Source organism: Falco punctatus (genome assembly GCF_963210335.1).
Source record: "Falco punctatus genome assembly, chromosome: 14".
NCBI lineage: Eukaryota > Metazoa > Chordata > Aves > Falconiformes > Falconidae > Falco > Falco punctatus.
Window position 1 is genome coordinate 1,978,700 of NC_137594.1, and position 16,888 is coordinate 1,995,587.

General features: G+C 62.9%; 2 protein-coding genes across 12 annotated transcripts; both read right to left on the reverse strand.

Moving 5' to 3' along the window:
* Nucleotides 1–7: 7 nt before the first annotated feature.
* Nucleotides 8–11,565, reverse strand: CPNE7 (copine 7). Of its 11 annotated transcripts, XM_080364862.1 has the most exons (15): nt 8,542–11,565; nt 6,094–6,276; nt 5,950–6,024; nt 5,468–5,542; nt 5,289–5,372; nt 5,124–5,213; nt 4,853–4,951; nt 4,302–4,388; nt 4,085–4,144; nt 3,717–3,850; nt 3,564–3,618; nt 3,391–3,442; nt 3,149–3,282; nt 2,743–2,979; nt 8–2,532 (listed from the first exon to the last, which is right to left on the reverse strand). In XM_080364862.1, the coding sequence occupies exons 1-15, from the start codon at nt 8,764–8,766 to the stop codon at nt 2,395–2,397; spliced, it is 1,728 nt and encodes a 575-aa protein (XP_080220988.1). In that variant the 5' UTR covers nt 8,767–11,565; the 3' UTR covers nt 8–2,394. The 11 variants fall into 11 exon arrangements, with proteins under 11 accessions (XP_080220988.1, XP_080220987.1, XP_080220993.1 ...); XM_080364861.1 differs by having other exon boundaries at nt 5,950–6,276; XM_080364867.1 differs by having other exon boundaries at nt 2,743–3,282; nt 3,564–3,850.
* Nucleotides 11,566–11,645: 80 nt separating this feature from the next.
* RPL13 (ribosomal protein L13) lies at nt 11,646–16,888 on the reverse strand. The gene is made up of 6 exons (XM_080364900.1): nt 16,770–16,888; nt 16,342–16,457; nt 15,721–15,862; nt 14,147–14,320; nt 12,840–12,896; nt 11,646–11,848 (listed from the first exon to the last, which is right to left on the reverse strand). Exons 2-6 carry the CDS (start codon nt 16,443–16,445, stop codon nt 11,690–11,692), a joined length of 636 nt encoding a protein of 211 aa, XP_080221026.1. The 5' UTR covers nt 16,446–16,457; nt 16,770–16,888; the 3' UTR covers nt 11,646–11,689.

Here is a 16,888-nt window from a genome sequence, read left to right on the forward strand (position 1 = left end):
GCGGCGGGGACAATGGCCGGGTGAGCAGTGCCGCGGGCCATGGCCACTTGCCAGCTCCCGCCGTGGGGTCAATGACACGGCTGCACGGTGCCAGCATTTGCCGGCCGAGCCCACGGCACGGAGCTGGCTCCTTCGGCAGCACCCAGGCCCCCTGGGCCACACGTGTGTCCCCCCCAATCTCTGGGGCCCTCCTGCCCCAATGCATCCTCTGTAACCCCCCAGGCACAATCTGCCCCTCGCCTGGCCCCAGCGCACCCCCCCAATGCCACGGGTGGCGAGACCCTCCCTGGGCACCCGGCGGCACCGATGCCTGCCAACCCTGCCTGCCGTGCCGCCGCTCCCCTGCCAGCCGCACCGCCGGTGGGTGCAGCCTGGCTGGGTGACGCTGGGTGACGCTGGGCACCCCCAGCCCCGTGGGGTCACCCCACATACAGCCAGCCCCACACATGGGGGTGCCGGGGCAGACCCCTGCCCGCGCCAAGGGCCAGCTGCCGCCACAGCCTCGTCAGGCACTGGGTTTCTATGGTGACATCTATTATCCTGCTGTATAGGAGATGAATCAGGAGCTATAAATACACGGGCTGATCCGGGAAGTGCAGGCAGCGTGCTCTGCCGGCGTGCAGGAGTGCCGGCAGCGGGCAGTGCCACTGGGTCATGGCACTTCAGCATGGCTGTACCGGTGGATGGCTGAGTGCCTGCCTGTACGGGCACAGGCTGGCACCTCCGTGCTGTCACCCTTGGTGCTGTCATCCTGGGTGCCAGCAGCATCCCTGGCCCCGGAGCCCAGCTTGGTGGCACCCATGTGGCAAGCTCTTGGGTGGCCCCTGCCCTATGAAAGCTGCACCAGGCCCCAGTTTCAGTCCCTGTGGTGGCCACACCCCACACCAGTGGATGTCACTTCCCTGGGAGCATCTGCTGGCACTAAGGTGGCAACAAACAGCGCATGGCACAGGGTGAAGGACACGTGGCATGTGGCACTGCCACGCAGCACATGGCAGGAAGCAGCTGGCACACAGGAAATACCCGGCTTTCAGCGCAGCACACGGCGCACAGCACTCGGTGTGCCGCACATGGCGGCAGCGTGGCACAGTGCCCGTGCGTGGTGCACACCATATGGCACAGCATGGCACATGGCCCATGGCATGCAGCCCACAGCCCATGACCCAGAACATGGCACATGGCACACAGCACGTGGCACGTGGCACACTGCATATGGCACGTGGCACATGGCACACAGCACAGGGTACATGGCACACGGGGTGGCACATGGCGCAACATGGAGCACATACCATGAAGCACGCAGCGAGTGGCACGCAGCATACAGTACATGGTATGTGGCACGCAGCATGTGCCACACAGCACATGGCACATGGAACATGGCACGCAGTGCATGACATGGCACATGCAACATGTGGCACGCTGCATGGCACACGGCATACATTGCATGGCACGCAGCACATGGTGCATGGCACACGGCACACTGTGTATGGTGTGTGGCGTACAGCACACAGCGCAGCACGTGGCACACGGTGCATGGCACGCGACCCACGGCATGTGGCACATGGTACGTGGCACACAGCACGTGGCCAAGGCCATGTGCCGGGCAGGAGCAGGACGCTGGCACTGCCTCTGCTCCCGCTCCTGTGGCCTGGATTTGGGGCCGCGGCAGCCGGCAGTGGCACAGCAGGTGGCCGGCCGCTCCGGCACAACTTGAAAGCGGCAGCTGCTCAAAAGCATCACAGCTCCAAAGCGCCAGTGCTGCCCCGCACGCTGCCAGTCACGAATCCCCCGAAATACAGGGGCAGCCGGAGCGGCCAGCAGCAGCACCCGTGGCCATGCGGGCACCTGTGGCCATGCGGGCACCCGTGGCCATGCGGGCACCCGTGGCTGGGGGTTGCGTTTGGCTCTCGCTGTTGGCCAGGGTGTCACGGTGAGGGGCACAAAGGGGACAGGTGGCCCCCGGGGCTATCCCCCTGCCCCGCTGAGCGCCTGGCAGGGAGGTTCGGTGTTGGCACCTGGAGAGCAGTGGCACGGACACGGCTGGATGCTTTATTGGGGGGGGTCCCGCATGCCGCGGGGGGTTCGTCATGCAGCCTCCAAATGACGTCACAGCAACAGACAAGCGGGGACTGAGAGGACCACGGGGACAGCAGGATCGGGGTGGGGATGGGCTGCAGGGTGCAGACCACCAAGACCAGACAATGCCCAGCGGGGACCCCCGGGCAATGCTGGGGGGGTGGTCCCTGCACCACGGCCCCATGTCCCTGGCCAGGTGCCAGTGGGGACATGCTGCAGGTGCCCCCCCCACCTGGCAAGAAGGGGACTGTGGCAGGGCTGGGACCCGGAGGGGACCCCATTCATCCCTGCACCATGCCGGGGGGGAGGGGGGGGCCCTCACTGGGGCGAGCTGAGGTTGGAGTCGGGGGTCTCAGGGCGGGGGCAGCGCGGGGGGAAGGCTTTGTAGCTGTAGTACTCCACAACCTGCTTGGGCACCTCCGCCAGCACGCACTTCGCCAGGGCCGTCGGTGATGCCTGTGGGATGGGGGACAGCAGGGGACACCGGGGGGGACAGGTGAGACCGGGGCTCACTGTGCCACCTGCCCACCCCCACGTGCAGAGCAGCAGCTGTGAGGCACTGGCTTGCTGCGCCACAATGCTCTGTCCTGCTGTGAGGATAGGAGGGGATGGGAGGGGACAGCAGGGGACAGGAGGGGACAGCAGGGCCACCAGTGCCCCACTCACATTCTTGAACTCCCGGAAGGGGACAAACTGGACGATGTCGCGGAGGACAGGTTCGCCCTTGGGGGAGCGCAGGATGCCATCATCCCCATCCAGGATCTGCATGTCGGTGAAGTCGGCGTTGCCCACCCCCACGATGATGATGGACATGGGCAGGTAGGAGGCGCGGACAATGGCCTCCCGCGTGTCCGCCATGTCCGTCACCACGCCGTCCGTCAGGATCAGCAGGATGAAGTATTGCTGTGGGAGGACAACAGATGCGCTGGGGGGCGGCCCGGCCCCGCTGCCAGCCCCATGAGGGGGAGCAGGACCAGGGCTCAGCTCCAACGTGGGAGCAGCCACAAGTGGCACGAGTGTGCTGGGTCTCAGCCCAGCCCCGCGCCAGCTGCCGGGGATGGCAGGTACATACCGAAGCCTCCTTCGTCCGCTCCTCGTCGGCCGCCACGCGAGCCACCTTGGAGATGATGGGGGCCACATTGGTGGGGCCGTAGAGCTGGATTTTGGGGAGGCAGCTCTGGTAGGACTCCACGACACCCTGGATGCCTGCGGGGAATGTGAGGGGTAAGAGGGGGGTGTCCCAGCAGCACCAGGCTCTGGCATGGTGGGGTGTCACAAGACAGGCATCCCCGGCCCCGCCGGAGCTGGGCTCACCCTCACACTCATCATTGTCAGGGTTGAAGTTGATGGCGAAATCGTGGGAGACCTGGAGGGTGAGAGGGGAGGGGGCAGTCGGTGCCCACCCCCCCATCACCTGCCATGGCCAAGGGTGCCTGGAGGGACGAGCCCATCCCTGGGGTCCCCCAGGACCCCGACCACACCCTTACCTCGTATTTGGGGGGGATCCTTGCACCAAAGCCAAGGGCTGAGAATTTCTTATCACTGCAGGGGAAGGGGTGTGAGGAGCTCTGGCAGTGCCAGCACTGGGGTGGCCACCACCGGGGTGTCCTGGCCCCCGGGGACCCACCAGAGCAACAGACCTGTCGTAGTCTTGGCAGATCTCGCCCACCGCCACCAGCGCCTTGAGGTACTCGTTGGGCTGGTAGGGGTTGATGTAGTGCAGGGAGCAGCTGTTTCGGGGGTCCCCGTTGGAGGCCGTGAAATCGATGGCCACCTGGTGGGGGGTGGCAGTGAGGGTCTCCCCAGGGTGCGCGGAGCCACCCACCGGTGTGTCCTGCTGAGGTCGGGTGGCTCTGCCAGCCCTGCTCACCGGCACTGTGGCACAGCCACAGCTCGGGGGGAGCCGGGATGTGCCACCCATGGTCCCCTGCCCTGGGGACAACTGTGTGGCCCCGTGCTGGAGCCCCTGCCCAGCCCCCCGTGCTTTGGGGTAGGGGACGTTGCTCACCGTGAAGTGGATCTGGCAGCCACCCATGATGTAGTCCAGGAAGGAGTAGACCCTGTGGATCTTCCAGAGGGACCTGCATCAGCTGGTCCTGTCCCACGCGACCCCGTGACAGCCTGGCATGGCTCAACACGGCACGGCACAGCACGACACAGCATGGCATGGCACAGCACGGCATGGCATGGCACAGCACGGCACGGCACGACACATAAGCACTCACCTTCAGGTCCAGCAGAACCACAACCCCTGAGTTCTTGTAGTTGCGCTTCTTGATTTTGTACTTGGGGTTCATGCAGTCCCACTGCACCTGCGGTATGCAGCACCCACGCGGCCTGCGACCCCCACCCTGGGGACACGGCCCCATGCACCCACACCCCCCACCATCACCTCACAGACCCCTGACCCTGCAGCTTTGCAGCACTGTGACCCCACAGCCCCATAACCCTGCAGGCCCCCCAGCCATTAACCCCGCAGCCCCATAACCCCGCAGCCCCATAACCCCCCAGCCCCATAACCCCCCAGCCCCATAACCCCGCAGTCCCCTAACCCCACCTCTGCAGCCTCACGGCCCCACAACCCTGCAGCCCGCCAGCCCCAGGGCTGACGTCCCCAGAGGAGCACAGACCCACCATCCCTTCGCCAAAGAGGGGCGCAGCGAGGGGACAATGGTCCCAGAACCAGAGGAGGAGCTGGGAGGTGCCTCTGGGAATGGGATCTGCTGGCAGCATGGAGGGGTGACCCCACGGGCTGTCCCCGTGTCCCCACACCCACCTTGTTCTCCCCCATCGCCTTCTGCATCTCCTCAAAGGTGGTGAAGAACTCGCCGATGAAGTCGTGCTTGCCCCGCGAGTCGTAGTCCCACACCACGCACTGCAGCGGGGGACGGCTCAGCCCTGCCCGCTGCGGGGGGCCACGCACCCACACCCCCAGACCGCACCCGGCCCCGGGGGTCCCCAGCACGCTGCCCATGCGGGGCCGTGGGGAAGCTGGGATCCGCGTGCCACCGTGGCAGGGATGCGGGGCCCCCTTCACCCTTCCTCACCCTCAGCTTCCTCTTCTCCTCGCAGCTGCACAGCGAGTTGAGGGAGACCTTGAAGGGCTCCCAGATGGGGCTCAGGTTGTTCTTCACCACCTGCGGGGCAAGGGGCTCAGCGGGGCCGGGCAGCCCCCAGGGCAGCTGAGGAGCGAATCCTGCCCGGGACCTCACCTCGGTGCGGTACACCAGCTGCTCGCTGCGGTCGTCGTCGATGCGGTAGATCTCCAGGAAGGGATCCGACTTGCTGAAGAGATCCTGGAGGAGGGAGGATGGGGCAGAGCACTGCCTGCCCTGCCTGCCCTGCCTGCCCTGCCTGCATGGCCCCCCAGCTCCTGCGGGACCTGGCTCACCTTGTCATCCAGCTTCTTGGCCCGGAAGGCGAGCTCCACGTAGCCGTTGTTCCCCGAGATCTCCTCCGAGATGACCTGCAAGGTGAGGCGGCCGCAGGGTGCTCAGCGCCTGGCAAGGCTTCGTCCCCCTGTCCTCCCTGCCTGCGCGGGCAGGGTGGTGGCCTGGGAGGGGACAGGGTGCCACGTGCCTCCCCCGGCATGGCGGGGACCCCCAGGGTGGCTGGCAGACAGCAGTGGGGACCCTGAGCGCTGCCTGCCCCCGAGAGCCCGTGGGGCTGGGCGACAGGACAGGAGGAATGTCATTGGGGACGCCCCACATGCTCCAGCTCAGTGCCACTTCTGTGTCCCAGCCCGATGCCATCCCAGCACACCAGTCCAGTGCCACCTATGTGCCCCAGTCTGGTGCCACCCACATGCCCTAGCTCGGTGCCACCGCAGGGTCCCAGCCCTGTGCCACTCCTGGCATGTGTTTGGCCACTCACGGTGATGGTGGACTTGCCGGCAAACTTCCCATATTTGAGGAACAGCGGCTTCGTCACCCGCTTCTGCGCCACAATCTGCGAAAGCGTAGGGGTCAGGGAGAGGACACCACTGGCGGGTGTCCCCGGTGGAGGGTGGGGGCTCACCTGCCCCACGGTGCACTCCATGCCCCCCAGGAAGTCATCGTCATGTGTGCCCACACCGGCATGCCCGTGGCTGTCATAGACCTCGAACCGCAGCTTCTGCACCTCCTCAAAGTAGTAGTCCACCATGAAGATCTTGGCGAAGACGGGGTTGAGGTTGCTCTTGATGACCTCACTGCGGTCCACCTGCACAGCGGGAGCTCAGCTGGGGGCAGCGGGGCCAGAGCCCAGCCTGGGGTCCCATCTAGACCTGACCAGGACCTTGGGATGCCGGAGCTCGCCCAGAGCCGGGCACGGGGATGTGGGGTGCAGGGATGAGGGACATTGGGCAGCTGCAGGAAGGACCGGCCCTGCACAAGCATTTCCCTGCCCGTGCTGGTTCTCAGGCAAAGGGCACTGGGAGGCAGCCCCATCGCCAGCCACGTGTGGCACAAGGACTCCAGCCCTGCCAACCCCCAGGTGCTGGGAGCGCGGCTCCCTCCAGGGTTCGGGGCAAGCCCCGTGGCCGGTTCGAGGGGATGCTCTGGCTCTGGGCCACTGTTTGCCAGGGCTCTGCTCAAGCAGGAGCAATGAGCCAGCGCCAGGACGAGCCCCTGTGCTCCCACCTGGGCTGGCCAAGGGCAAGGGCCACCACCCGCTGACCAAGGGCAAGGGCCACCACCCACTGGCCACCGTGGCCCTGGCAGGTGGGTGGGTGCTCAGCACCTCCCAGCCGCGCTGGCAGTGGGTGCTGAGCAGCTTCCAGGAGCCTCCTCCGCACCCCGTCCCTGCCAGCGTTGACTCAGCAGGACACATCCTGGCCAGGGCACCCCGCCAGCCCGCCGGCCCCTGCCCACCGCCTGCCCGGCCCGGCAGCAGCTGCTGAGCCTGCACTGCCGCGCTGCTGGCAGGGCCACCCCGTGTGGCACCGGGCCTCCTGCACGGGCACTGACAGCCCCACAGCTGCATCACGGTGCTCCGGGTCTCGGTTACCTCAGCCCCTCCAGTGCCAGCCCCTGCTGGTGTGGCTGGGGCCGTTTCGGCTCTCAGACCTGGTGGGCAGTGGTTGAGCTGGCTTCAGCCGTTGTCTGGGCTGGGGGACACGGGCTGGCAGGGACAGGGAGGGGGCAGCTCAGAGTCCCTCGGAAACATGGCACAGGGGGGCCTTGTTGTCCTTGCATGGCATGGCACAGCATGGCGTGGCACAGCATGGCGTGGCACAGCACATGGAGTGTGGCACGGCATGGCACGGCACGGCACGGCATGGCACACAGAGCGTGGCACGACACACTGGCACAGCTGGGTACAACTGGCTCAGCACAGCACAGCCCGGGAGCCGCAGCTGGCACGGGGCCCCTCGCCGCCCTGGCTCCAGCTCTGGCTCGGGCGAGCAGTCGATCACACGCAGCGGGATGTAGCGCAGCGGGATGTAGCGCTGAATGTGCCGGCTGAGCAGCGGCGATCAGCCAGCGCGGAGCTGCTGGCACCAGCCCAGAGCCGAGCCGTGGGGAAACGATAGCAGGGTGCCACGCCAGCACCAGCGCCGGGCCCAGCCGCGGCTCTGGCGGGTGCCAGGGCCCCTGGCACAGCACCATGCGGGCACACGGCTGCAGTGCCAGCCCTGCTCCCCCCTGAGCCGCTTCCCCTGGGCAGGGTGAGGCCAGCCCACAAGGCCTGAGCTGCCCCAGTGGTGGCTGAGGTGTCCCTTGGCCATGGCGGGCGGCCCTGGAGCTGTGCTGGAGCCACGTGCCATGGGCACCCCAGGGACTTGCTCTGGCCAAGGTGCCTGCACCGAGTGTGCCACAGCACCCTGCCCTGCCCTCGTGCTCTGTGCATCCTGCACCCTGCTCTGCACCCAGCTCTGCACCTCACACCCTGCTTCCCATCCTGCACCCTGCTCTGCACCCTGCCTCCCACCCTGCACACTGCTATGCTCCGTGCTCCGCACTCTGCACCCTGTTCCCCACCCTGCACCCTGCTCCCGACCCTGCACCCTGCTCCCGACCCTGCACGCTGCTCCCCATCCCGCACCCTGCTCTGCACCTTGCACTCTGCTCCGCACCCTGCACCCTGCACCCTGTACCTGGCATGCACCCTGCGCTGCGAGCTCTGCACTTTGCATCCAGCACCCTTTGTGTGCACTCTGCTCTGCACCATCTCCTGCAGCCTGCACCCTGCTCTGCGCCCCACTCTGCACCCACACCCTGCTCTGTACCCTGCACCCCACTCCCCAGCCTCTCTTGTGCCCTGCTCTGCATCCTGCACCCAGCTCCGCACCATCTCCTGCCCTCCGCGTAGTCACTCCTGCCCTGTCTCCATCCCCATGGGCACTGCAGCCACCCTGGGACTGTCTCTGCTACTCTCCCCATCACAGAGACACAAACCTTGCACCCAGCACCCTGCCCTCAGCCCCGCCACGACCCCAGTGACAGCCAGCCCCTGCCCTGTGGTGGGTGTCCCCCACCTGCCTACCTCCATCCACTGGCCCTGGGACTGCATCAGCAGCAGGACGCAGGGGTCTGACTTGTTGAGTGTGTCGCGGTCCAGGAGGTGCTTACAGCTCACCCGCAGCTCCACCTTGGAGAGCACGGCCAGCGGGGCCTGGGGGGACGGCTCGGGCGCTTCGCCCATGGTGGCCATGGCGCGGTGGGCGGCCGGGCGCGATGGGGGGCAAGCGGCCCCGTGGGCGAAGGGCATGTGGGGGGAGCGGGGCGGCACAGGCGGCCGCTGCCTTCGTTGCTGTCAAGGAGCCGGGCAGGTGCCCGTCATGCCTGGGGCACGGTGCCCCGCGGTGCCGGGCGTGGGGCCAGAGCCCAGCTGCGTCGGGTCGGGTGGGTCCCTGGTGGCAGCGGGCGCTGGTGGGGGCTGGGGTGGGATGCGCTGGTGGGTGGAGGGGGCTCCGGGGACCCTCTCCAAGGTGGGGTGGCCAGTTCCAGTCCCGATCGCTCCACGGGGCCCTGCGAGGTGTCAAAGCACAGTGGGGTGAGCCGGAGCTGGGGCACCCCTTGTGACGCTGCCCACGCACCCCCCAAGCACCAGATGGGTGCTGCTGTGTCCCCCGTCACCCACCAGCCCCCTGGGCTGGCCAGGGGTCCCACAGGGTCGTGCTTGGCTCTGCCCCAGCCCCACTGCAGGGGCAGGATGCATCCCGCAGGGAAGGGGCACCGGAGTGGGGCTGGGGGGCTGTGCAGGAGTGGGGGCTGTGCAGGCAGCCCGGGGCCCCCACCCCAGAGTACTGGGGAGCAGAAACTCCCCCCCTTTACCCCTGCGGGCAGCGCAGCTGCCCTGGGCAGGGCTGGCCGGAGAGGACAGTGGGGACACCGGGCCCTTGTCTGCGCCACTGGGTGATGCTGGCAGCGCCGGCCATGTCCCGCTGCCCAGGCGGGGCTGGTGGCACCCCAGGGTGACGGTGGGATTTCCCCCGTGCTGGGGACGGGGGCCACCTGCTACCCGGAGGCTGGTGACACCCAGCCAGGCAATGTTGCGCTGGTGGGTCATCAAGGGGCTCTACCAGCCCCGGGCTGGGGCTTGTCCCCCCCAGGCTGCAGCCCCCGGGGGCTGCCGGGCAGGGGCCGAGCAGCGCCCGCGCCCACCCCTCTGCCCATGCCCCCGCACACCCAAAGTTTCCTGGCAAAGTGGTGCAGGCCCCCCCAGCACATGGCTCCGGTGCCCCAGCTCCGGCGGGCATCTCCCCCCTCCCTGGGAGCGCGGGCACCCCTGGCATCCCCCAGCGGAGGGGGCGCCGGCTCCCCCCCACCCCACCGTGCCCCTCACCTGGCTGCCGGTGGGCTGGGCTCCGCAGGCGGCCGGGCCGAGGGCTGGGTCGGTGTGCCAGCCGGAGCCAGCGTGCCAGCCGGAGCCGGTGTGCCAGCCGGAGCTGCCGCCGCTGCCACCTCCACACAACTGACTCAAGCTGCAGCTCGGGAGCGGAGCCCTAAGAGGGAGATGACAAGCTCCGTTAACTGCCTCGCTGCCGGCACCGGAGCAGAGCCCACCCGCGGGCACCGGGGCTGAGCGGGGTCCCTGGCACCGCTGCCCCTGCCAGGGCTGGTGCTCCCGCTCCGGGCGAGCCCCCCGTGGCACAGCCCTCGCTCCCAGCACCCCACAGCCCATCGCCCTCCCCTGCTGCTCCCCGTGGGGTGCCCGAGGCCCATCCTGGTCCCAGCCCCCTATGCTCTCAGCCCACCCCCCAGCACAAGGATGGGGTGCCCCAAGACCACCGGGTGCCCTCCCCGCTTGCTGGAGCAGCTGGACCCACCGAGCCCCAGGCACCCCGTCCCTCAGCTGGGGGCTGCCCCAGCACCCCCCCACCCACACACATCACCCCAGTGCTGTGGTGCTTTCATCTTGGCTTTATGGAAGATGATGTAATTAGCCTGTATTTGGAGGGATTAAAATGCAGATAGGGCTAATGAGCACCAGGGCACTGCAGAGTCCCGGGTTTGGGAGCTAATCCCCAGCCCGTGTGACAGAAATAGGCCACCTGCCTTCCCTGCTCCTCCTGCAGCCCCACAGCACGGCCCGGGGGGAGCCCACCCGTGGGGGGACACAGGATCCCACCGCAGGCTTGGGCCGGGGGGCTGGGACAGGCCAGCAGTCAGCCGTGACACTGGCAGCCCCATGCTGGGCAGCCCTTGCCCCCCGTTTTTGAGCAATCTCGGGTCATCCAGCTGTGCTGGGACTCGGGGTGTGTGTGGTGTGGGGTGGGCTGGTGCCCCTCTGCCACGGCGCTTCGTGGCAGCGGATCCCCAAGTTTGTCACCGAACTGCTAATGAATACAAATGGCTCAATTATCCCGACACAGGCGCTGGGCAGCGCAGCCAGAACAGCCCCGGAACCGATTAGCCAGCAAAGGGGTCGGGTCAGCGCTCGCTCCCCGCAGAGCTCCCCTGCCGCCTGCCCTGCCGCGCCAGAGACCCGAGCCCCCAGACCCTCCTCCAGGCAGGGGCCGGGCTCCTCTTCAACGCCACCAAGATAATTTCCTAACAAAACAGTTTTAAAGAACACAGGGAGCAGCAGCAGGGGTTGAACTGCAGCCGGGGGAAGCCCAGGGCAGGTGCCCCAGCAGCGGGCGCAGGACTGGGCAGTCCCACAGGCCAGTGCCGGCATCGCACACTGCTCCCCTCCAAAACCAGGGTGCAGGACCCCACACGAGCACTGTGCTGCCACAAAGCTTCGTTAAATCTGGTTTCAGATTTCATTAAGTCTGAAATATCGGCATAGAGACAGGTTAAGTGGGAAGCAAAGCTTGCCAGGGAGGGGGCACCTCAAAAATACCCCTCAACTGGCAGCCAAAGCAGCCCCCTTAGTCAGGCGGGGTCCAGCCTGCGAAGCTGCCTCCCTGCAGACAAAAGCCAAGGGGCCTCCCTGAGGCGCTGGCACAAGGCAGGGCCTGTTTCACTTGCTTTCAGGGCAGTTCGAAGTCTCTCTCAACACAGCAGCTGAGGTTTCCCACGTCTGAACAGCACCCCTCCACGCACAGCGGCCCACGATCTGCACCAGCACACGCTGTAGCAGAGCCGGCAGGCGCAGGGCAGCTTGCTTCTGTACGTTTGCCCTAAAAAGACAGCACACTCTTATTTCTACATTTTTTTTATTGACAGTTCTAGGGGAGAACAGTTCATTTCTTCTTCTCCACATCCTGCTCTGCCGCTTCTTTGGCTCGTTTCGCACGAATCCCAAAGAGACGGGCGTTGGCCCGGGCCATGCGCAGGCTGGCAAAGGCCTTGAAGTTCTTCTCGTCTTCCGAGATAACACGGGCCTTCTCCCGTTTGAAAACCTAGTGGGAGAGAGCGCCAGACAGTCAGACTGCACATCAGAAGAGACTGTATTTAAGGCTTAACACAATTAATCTCGCTAGGCTTTTACCACTAGCCCCGTGATGCTGTTAAGAAAAGAGCACTTATGCCATCTACAGGCCCTGCCCTTACTGTCGCCCCACCAGGCACCTCATTTCAACCGTTTCCTAATTTGCCAGCGCACGTCAGCACAAGACCAGAACATACCACGGGGAAAAAAACCCAAAACCAACAACAAACCAACCAGCACATGAAGTCTTGAGTCAGGTTTGTCAGCGCCTTTCAGAACCGGCAAGGGTTTTGAGACAAATGGCGACCACGCAACCTGCTGGGGGCTGTCGAGCCACCAGCGTGCACCCCTCACCCCAAGCGGCAACACCACGCGCCCCAGATTTCACAGGTACCGGCTCCTTCAAGGGACGAGTGGACCAACAACCCCCCGAGCCCACCCGGAGGACGCAGGGCTGAGCACAAACACAAACATGCTTCATGTGTGCCTTAACCTGTGCCCTCACAGGAATCGTGTGATCTGGGGGGCTCCCCCGCAGCTCTGTCGGGAGAACGTACGCAGCTGTGCTTCACACGTCATTAGGGCAGCAGTGGGATACATACAGGACTGTTCCCAACCAACGTGTCTTGACCCCAACCCCTGACATTCTGGGTGCAGAAGAGAGCTCCAGGCACTAAACACAGCTTGTGATTTAAGGACTTCCACAGTTAACAAAAATTTAGTGGAGCTCTGTGTAATGAGTTCTTTGCAATCTGCTTTGCAACACTGAGGAACCAAACAGATCAAGGTACTCTTGGCAAAAGACAAAGACAAGCTCATCCCTTTCCTGGCTTCCTTTTATCCAGGATGGGAAGCGTCTGGAGACAGCAACCCTGAGCCCTGGAACAGCGAGAAGAGAATCCTCTCCGTGAAGTTTAAGTCTCAGTTATGTCACGCAGAGAATGTGATTTAGTGACACTTACATTCTTGATCGGCATAACTGGTCCGGTCAGCTGAGTTGCCATCTTGAGTTCCTCAGCCTGCATAAAAAAATGTCGAAAAAAATTATTTAGGAAAAAAATATAACTTCTCAGGCTAGTTCCTCAGGAGCATGCTCTGTCTGCAGGTACCCTGCTACAACATGCTGTTAAAACAGTTCTGACTGGAGATTTAACACCGCCTGGTAACAAACTCAGCATTTTAGCTGCGCAGCTACAGGAATATCTGGCACAGATGTGCCGCATCAACAACCTGCATTTTGCCTGGCTATTGATTAGCCCGGATCTGGCCAGAGGAGCAGCGACCTGTCAGGAGTTCTGCCAGCTCTAAAACCACCGACATCTACTGTGCCATTTTTAGTTTGATACCCAGCATATTCCTCACTGATTCCTTCTAAGGCTAATTCCAGCTTCTTTTAAGAGAATGGCATTAGACAAAAATTATTTAAGTTTTAAACTGTTGATTTCAAATGAACAAATTTGAAATGGCATTTCAGACGCCCGTATCTGTTACCTACTGGTACAGAAGCTCCAGACGCTTCTTCCCCTGCTCTGAGCAGCAGCGCAAGGACAGCGGGCTGCTGCACTACGGTGAAGTGGCTCGGAGCTGACAGACTCCCCAGAAGATTGAGGACAGCTTTAGCGCACCACCTAATTTCAGCACTTGCACTGCCCTGTGGGAAGCGTGTACTCACCACAGGCAGAGCCAACCAAAGCCAACCATACTCCGGGTCTCGGTGAGATTTTAATGAAAAGCGTATTTTCATGTCAACAGCAACAACCTTCTCGAGACTGCCTTACACACGGCTTTCACTGAAGAGTCTCTCTTCGCCTCCCTTACCCTTTCCATGCAGCAGAACACAACTGCAGATGGACTTCTCAGCTATTCTGACAATTTAGCTTCATTAAACTAAAATTCAGCTGGCTGGGTAACAATCAGAGAGCTTCAGCAGACAGACCACCCAGCCCCAAATCTGAGCTGCACTCCTTCAGCAGCACAGCAGTCCCTAGGCTAAAACTCTACCCCAAAGCACTGCTGTAACCCAGGAGATCCCCGTCAGTCTGCTCTACCAGGCCTGGCCTTGTGCTGGGCTCAGCCCTACGTACGTGCACGGGAACCATGCAGCCTCTGAGAAGGGCTGCTCCCCCAGGGAGGTTACATGATAACAAGCGCTGAGGAGCACCGCCTGACCACACAGCACAGCACTAGGATGGATGGGCTGAGGCCCGCACCTCTGAACACATCACCAGAAACAGACCTCGTGAAACGCTGCTAACTGAGAAGTACTTACAGAGCTGTCTCCCTTCTTGGGCATAGCCGGCTTCCTTGGGAAGAGGATAAGCTTGGAGTGGTACTCCTTCAGCCTCTGCACGTTGGCTTGCAGGGACTCGGTAGACTTGTTACGTCGTCGGGGATCCACAGAGATTCCAATAGTTCGGGCAAACTTTTTGTTAATGCCGGCGAGCTGAAGAGAAGAGTGTGTGGTGTCAGCATCCAACAACTCTCAATGCCAGCGTGCTGCTGCCGGGAGCTGCTCCAGGCGTCAGCCAGACCAGGGATCAAGCACAGCCATCACAGGCTGAGCAAGGCCCAGCATCCAACCGAATGGCCCAGTGGCAGCACGAGGGCCTGGCAAGCGGGACCGACTGCGCCACTGACAAAGGGAATTGTGGTGCCTGCATTTTAATGCTTGAAAACGTTCCACAGGCTTTGCAGTAGCTTTTGCAGATGTTCTCAGGAGAGCAAAGTGCAAACCCCTGAGCAATTATGAGGGGGATGTTAAACCTCTGATACAAACAAATTTATGAAGTCAACGTCCAGATAACTGGCTCACCAAATACTGGAAGCTCCATTAAAGAAGTATTTTTTGTAACCATCTTGCACAAGAAATAACCTCATTTTTTGTTTCAAGACAAACATCTGCGCACCATTTTGTATTCCACCATTAACCAAAAATTAAAGAAAAATAAAGTAACACAGCATTTGGCACCCAGAAGAACAATTTTACTGCCTCAATACACTAATTCCACTGTTATAAATGTTTTAATTAGATACTAAACAACTCGCAAGAGACGGCTGTGGGTGCTGGCTGCCAGCAAGCACCGATGTTTCTTCCTGCCCACTGTATGGAGATACGTGGGTGAGGGTTCCTGCAGACCACCACGATCCAACTTTTAACAGCTCATCGGCTCAGCACAGCCAGGAAGGTCACAGAGAACAGCTTCCTGAAGCAATGGAGGGCACCAAACACTTCCCACGGACTTTCAGTGTTCCTAAACCACCTCATAGCTATTGCATGAGAAACAGCTACTCTACCAGGCTACGCTGAACAGTTCCCCTTCCTGACACAACACCCCATACTTCTCTTAGGAGTAAGTTGAGCATGGTTTACCTCGTACACAACACAAACAGGCTAGCTAAAATTTTTAGGATTAGCAGAAGCAATTGACTAAAATTTTTAGGATTAATAGAAACATGTTTCACAGAGAACCAAATTGATTAAGAAGCTGTTAGTCCTTCCCGGCCCCCAGGAGACTGAATTACAGCTCTTCCAGAATCCACTTTTAATGGAATTCTGTATAAGTGACAGTCTGACCTGACAAATGGACATATACTTTTCAGAGCAACCCTTTGCTCTGGCGTACGCTTCACCACCATCCCACAGGCAAAGGAAACGCCAGAGCAGTGCTTTCCATGCTCCCACAGAGCCAGCAACACCAGATGCCTCCCCTGGCTGCCCAGCATCAGCAGATACCAACACCTAAGGCAAGACACTTGCCCACTGTCTATGTGCAGAAGAACAGAACAAGCCAACCGAGCTCAAGCTCAGAGTTAACTTGGTTGGGATCCGTGCTCTGTACTTACTTTAAGCTCTTCTAGGCTGAAGCCTCTGCCAGCACGAACTTTTTTGTGGTATCTGATAGTAGGGCACCTCACTATAGGCCGGATGGGCCCAGCCACGGGACGGGGCGCAATGCGTCGAGCCTTCGCCTGGCGGGCTTTCCTCCTGGAATGTTGACAGGGACAGCGATCAGGAAGAGAGCATTCCTGCCAGGTGTGCCACTCCTAGGCTGCCAGCTGACCTCCCTTGAGGGGAGGCATCTGCCACATGGGCATCTCTCAGAAACAAACACAGCCTTGGCCTGACAGCTCAGACAGGCTGATGCCTGCTTCTACAGAACAGCTACAGTCATCAGGTATACAAGGGTTCAAGGGAATCATCAATGTGGTACAGCGATTCCGGAGATTTCTCATCATTTGACTGCAGTTACAACGGCCAAACCCCGACCAGGGACCCCACACCAACCGCGCGCCTTGCTGCAATCCCAGAGCCTTTAACGAGAAAGTTCAGGGGAACGGCTTCAAATAAAGAAGCAGCACTTCAGCTTCCTGAGCAGCCCGATACAAGCCGCGAGCCAAGCTCCCCCAGCTCCCCGAGCCAACGCAGGCAGCAGCCGGCCCGGCAGGAGCGCCCCGGGCACTCACCTGCGGATCTTGCGGGCGGGCTGGTTGAACCAAGTGGCCACTCGCCGCTGCCAGTCCTTGTGGAAGTGGGGCTTCAGGATCATGCCATTGCGGCTGGGCGCCATGGCTGCTGGGGCCTGCGGACACGAGCAGAGCTAAAGGCGGCCGCCGGCTCCGCCGGGGTATCAGGGCTGCGGGGCCCCCCCAGCGACCTGGGGAAGGGCCGCCCCCGCCCGCCGCGCCACCCAGGGAGGCCCAGAACGCCCCCGAGGCCGCTGCCCCCGGCCCAGGCCGGGATCCTGTCAGCGGCACCTCCGGGCGCGGGCCCAGCCCGCGGCCCCCGCGCAGGACTCCGAGCGGCCGCGGCGCACAGCCCGGGCCCAGGCACAGCCCACGGCGGGCGGATGGCGGCGGATGGGTTCCCCGGCCGCGGCAGCGCCCCGACTCACCTCCCGCCGCCGCAAATGGCCGACCGGAAAAGGAAGCGGAGGTGCGGCGCGCGCCGGAAGTGCCGCAGCGACAGCCAATGGGCAGCGCCGCAGCAGCGGCCCGAGGAGGAGGACGGGGC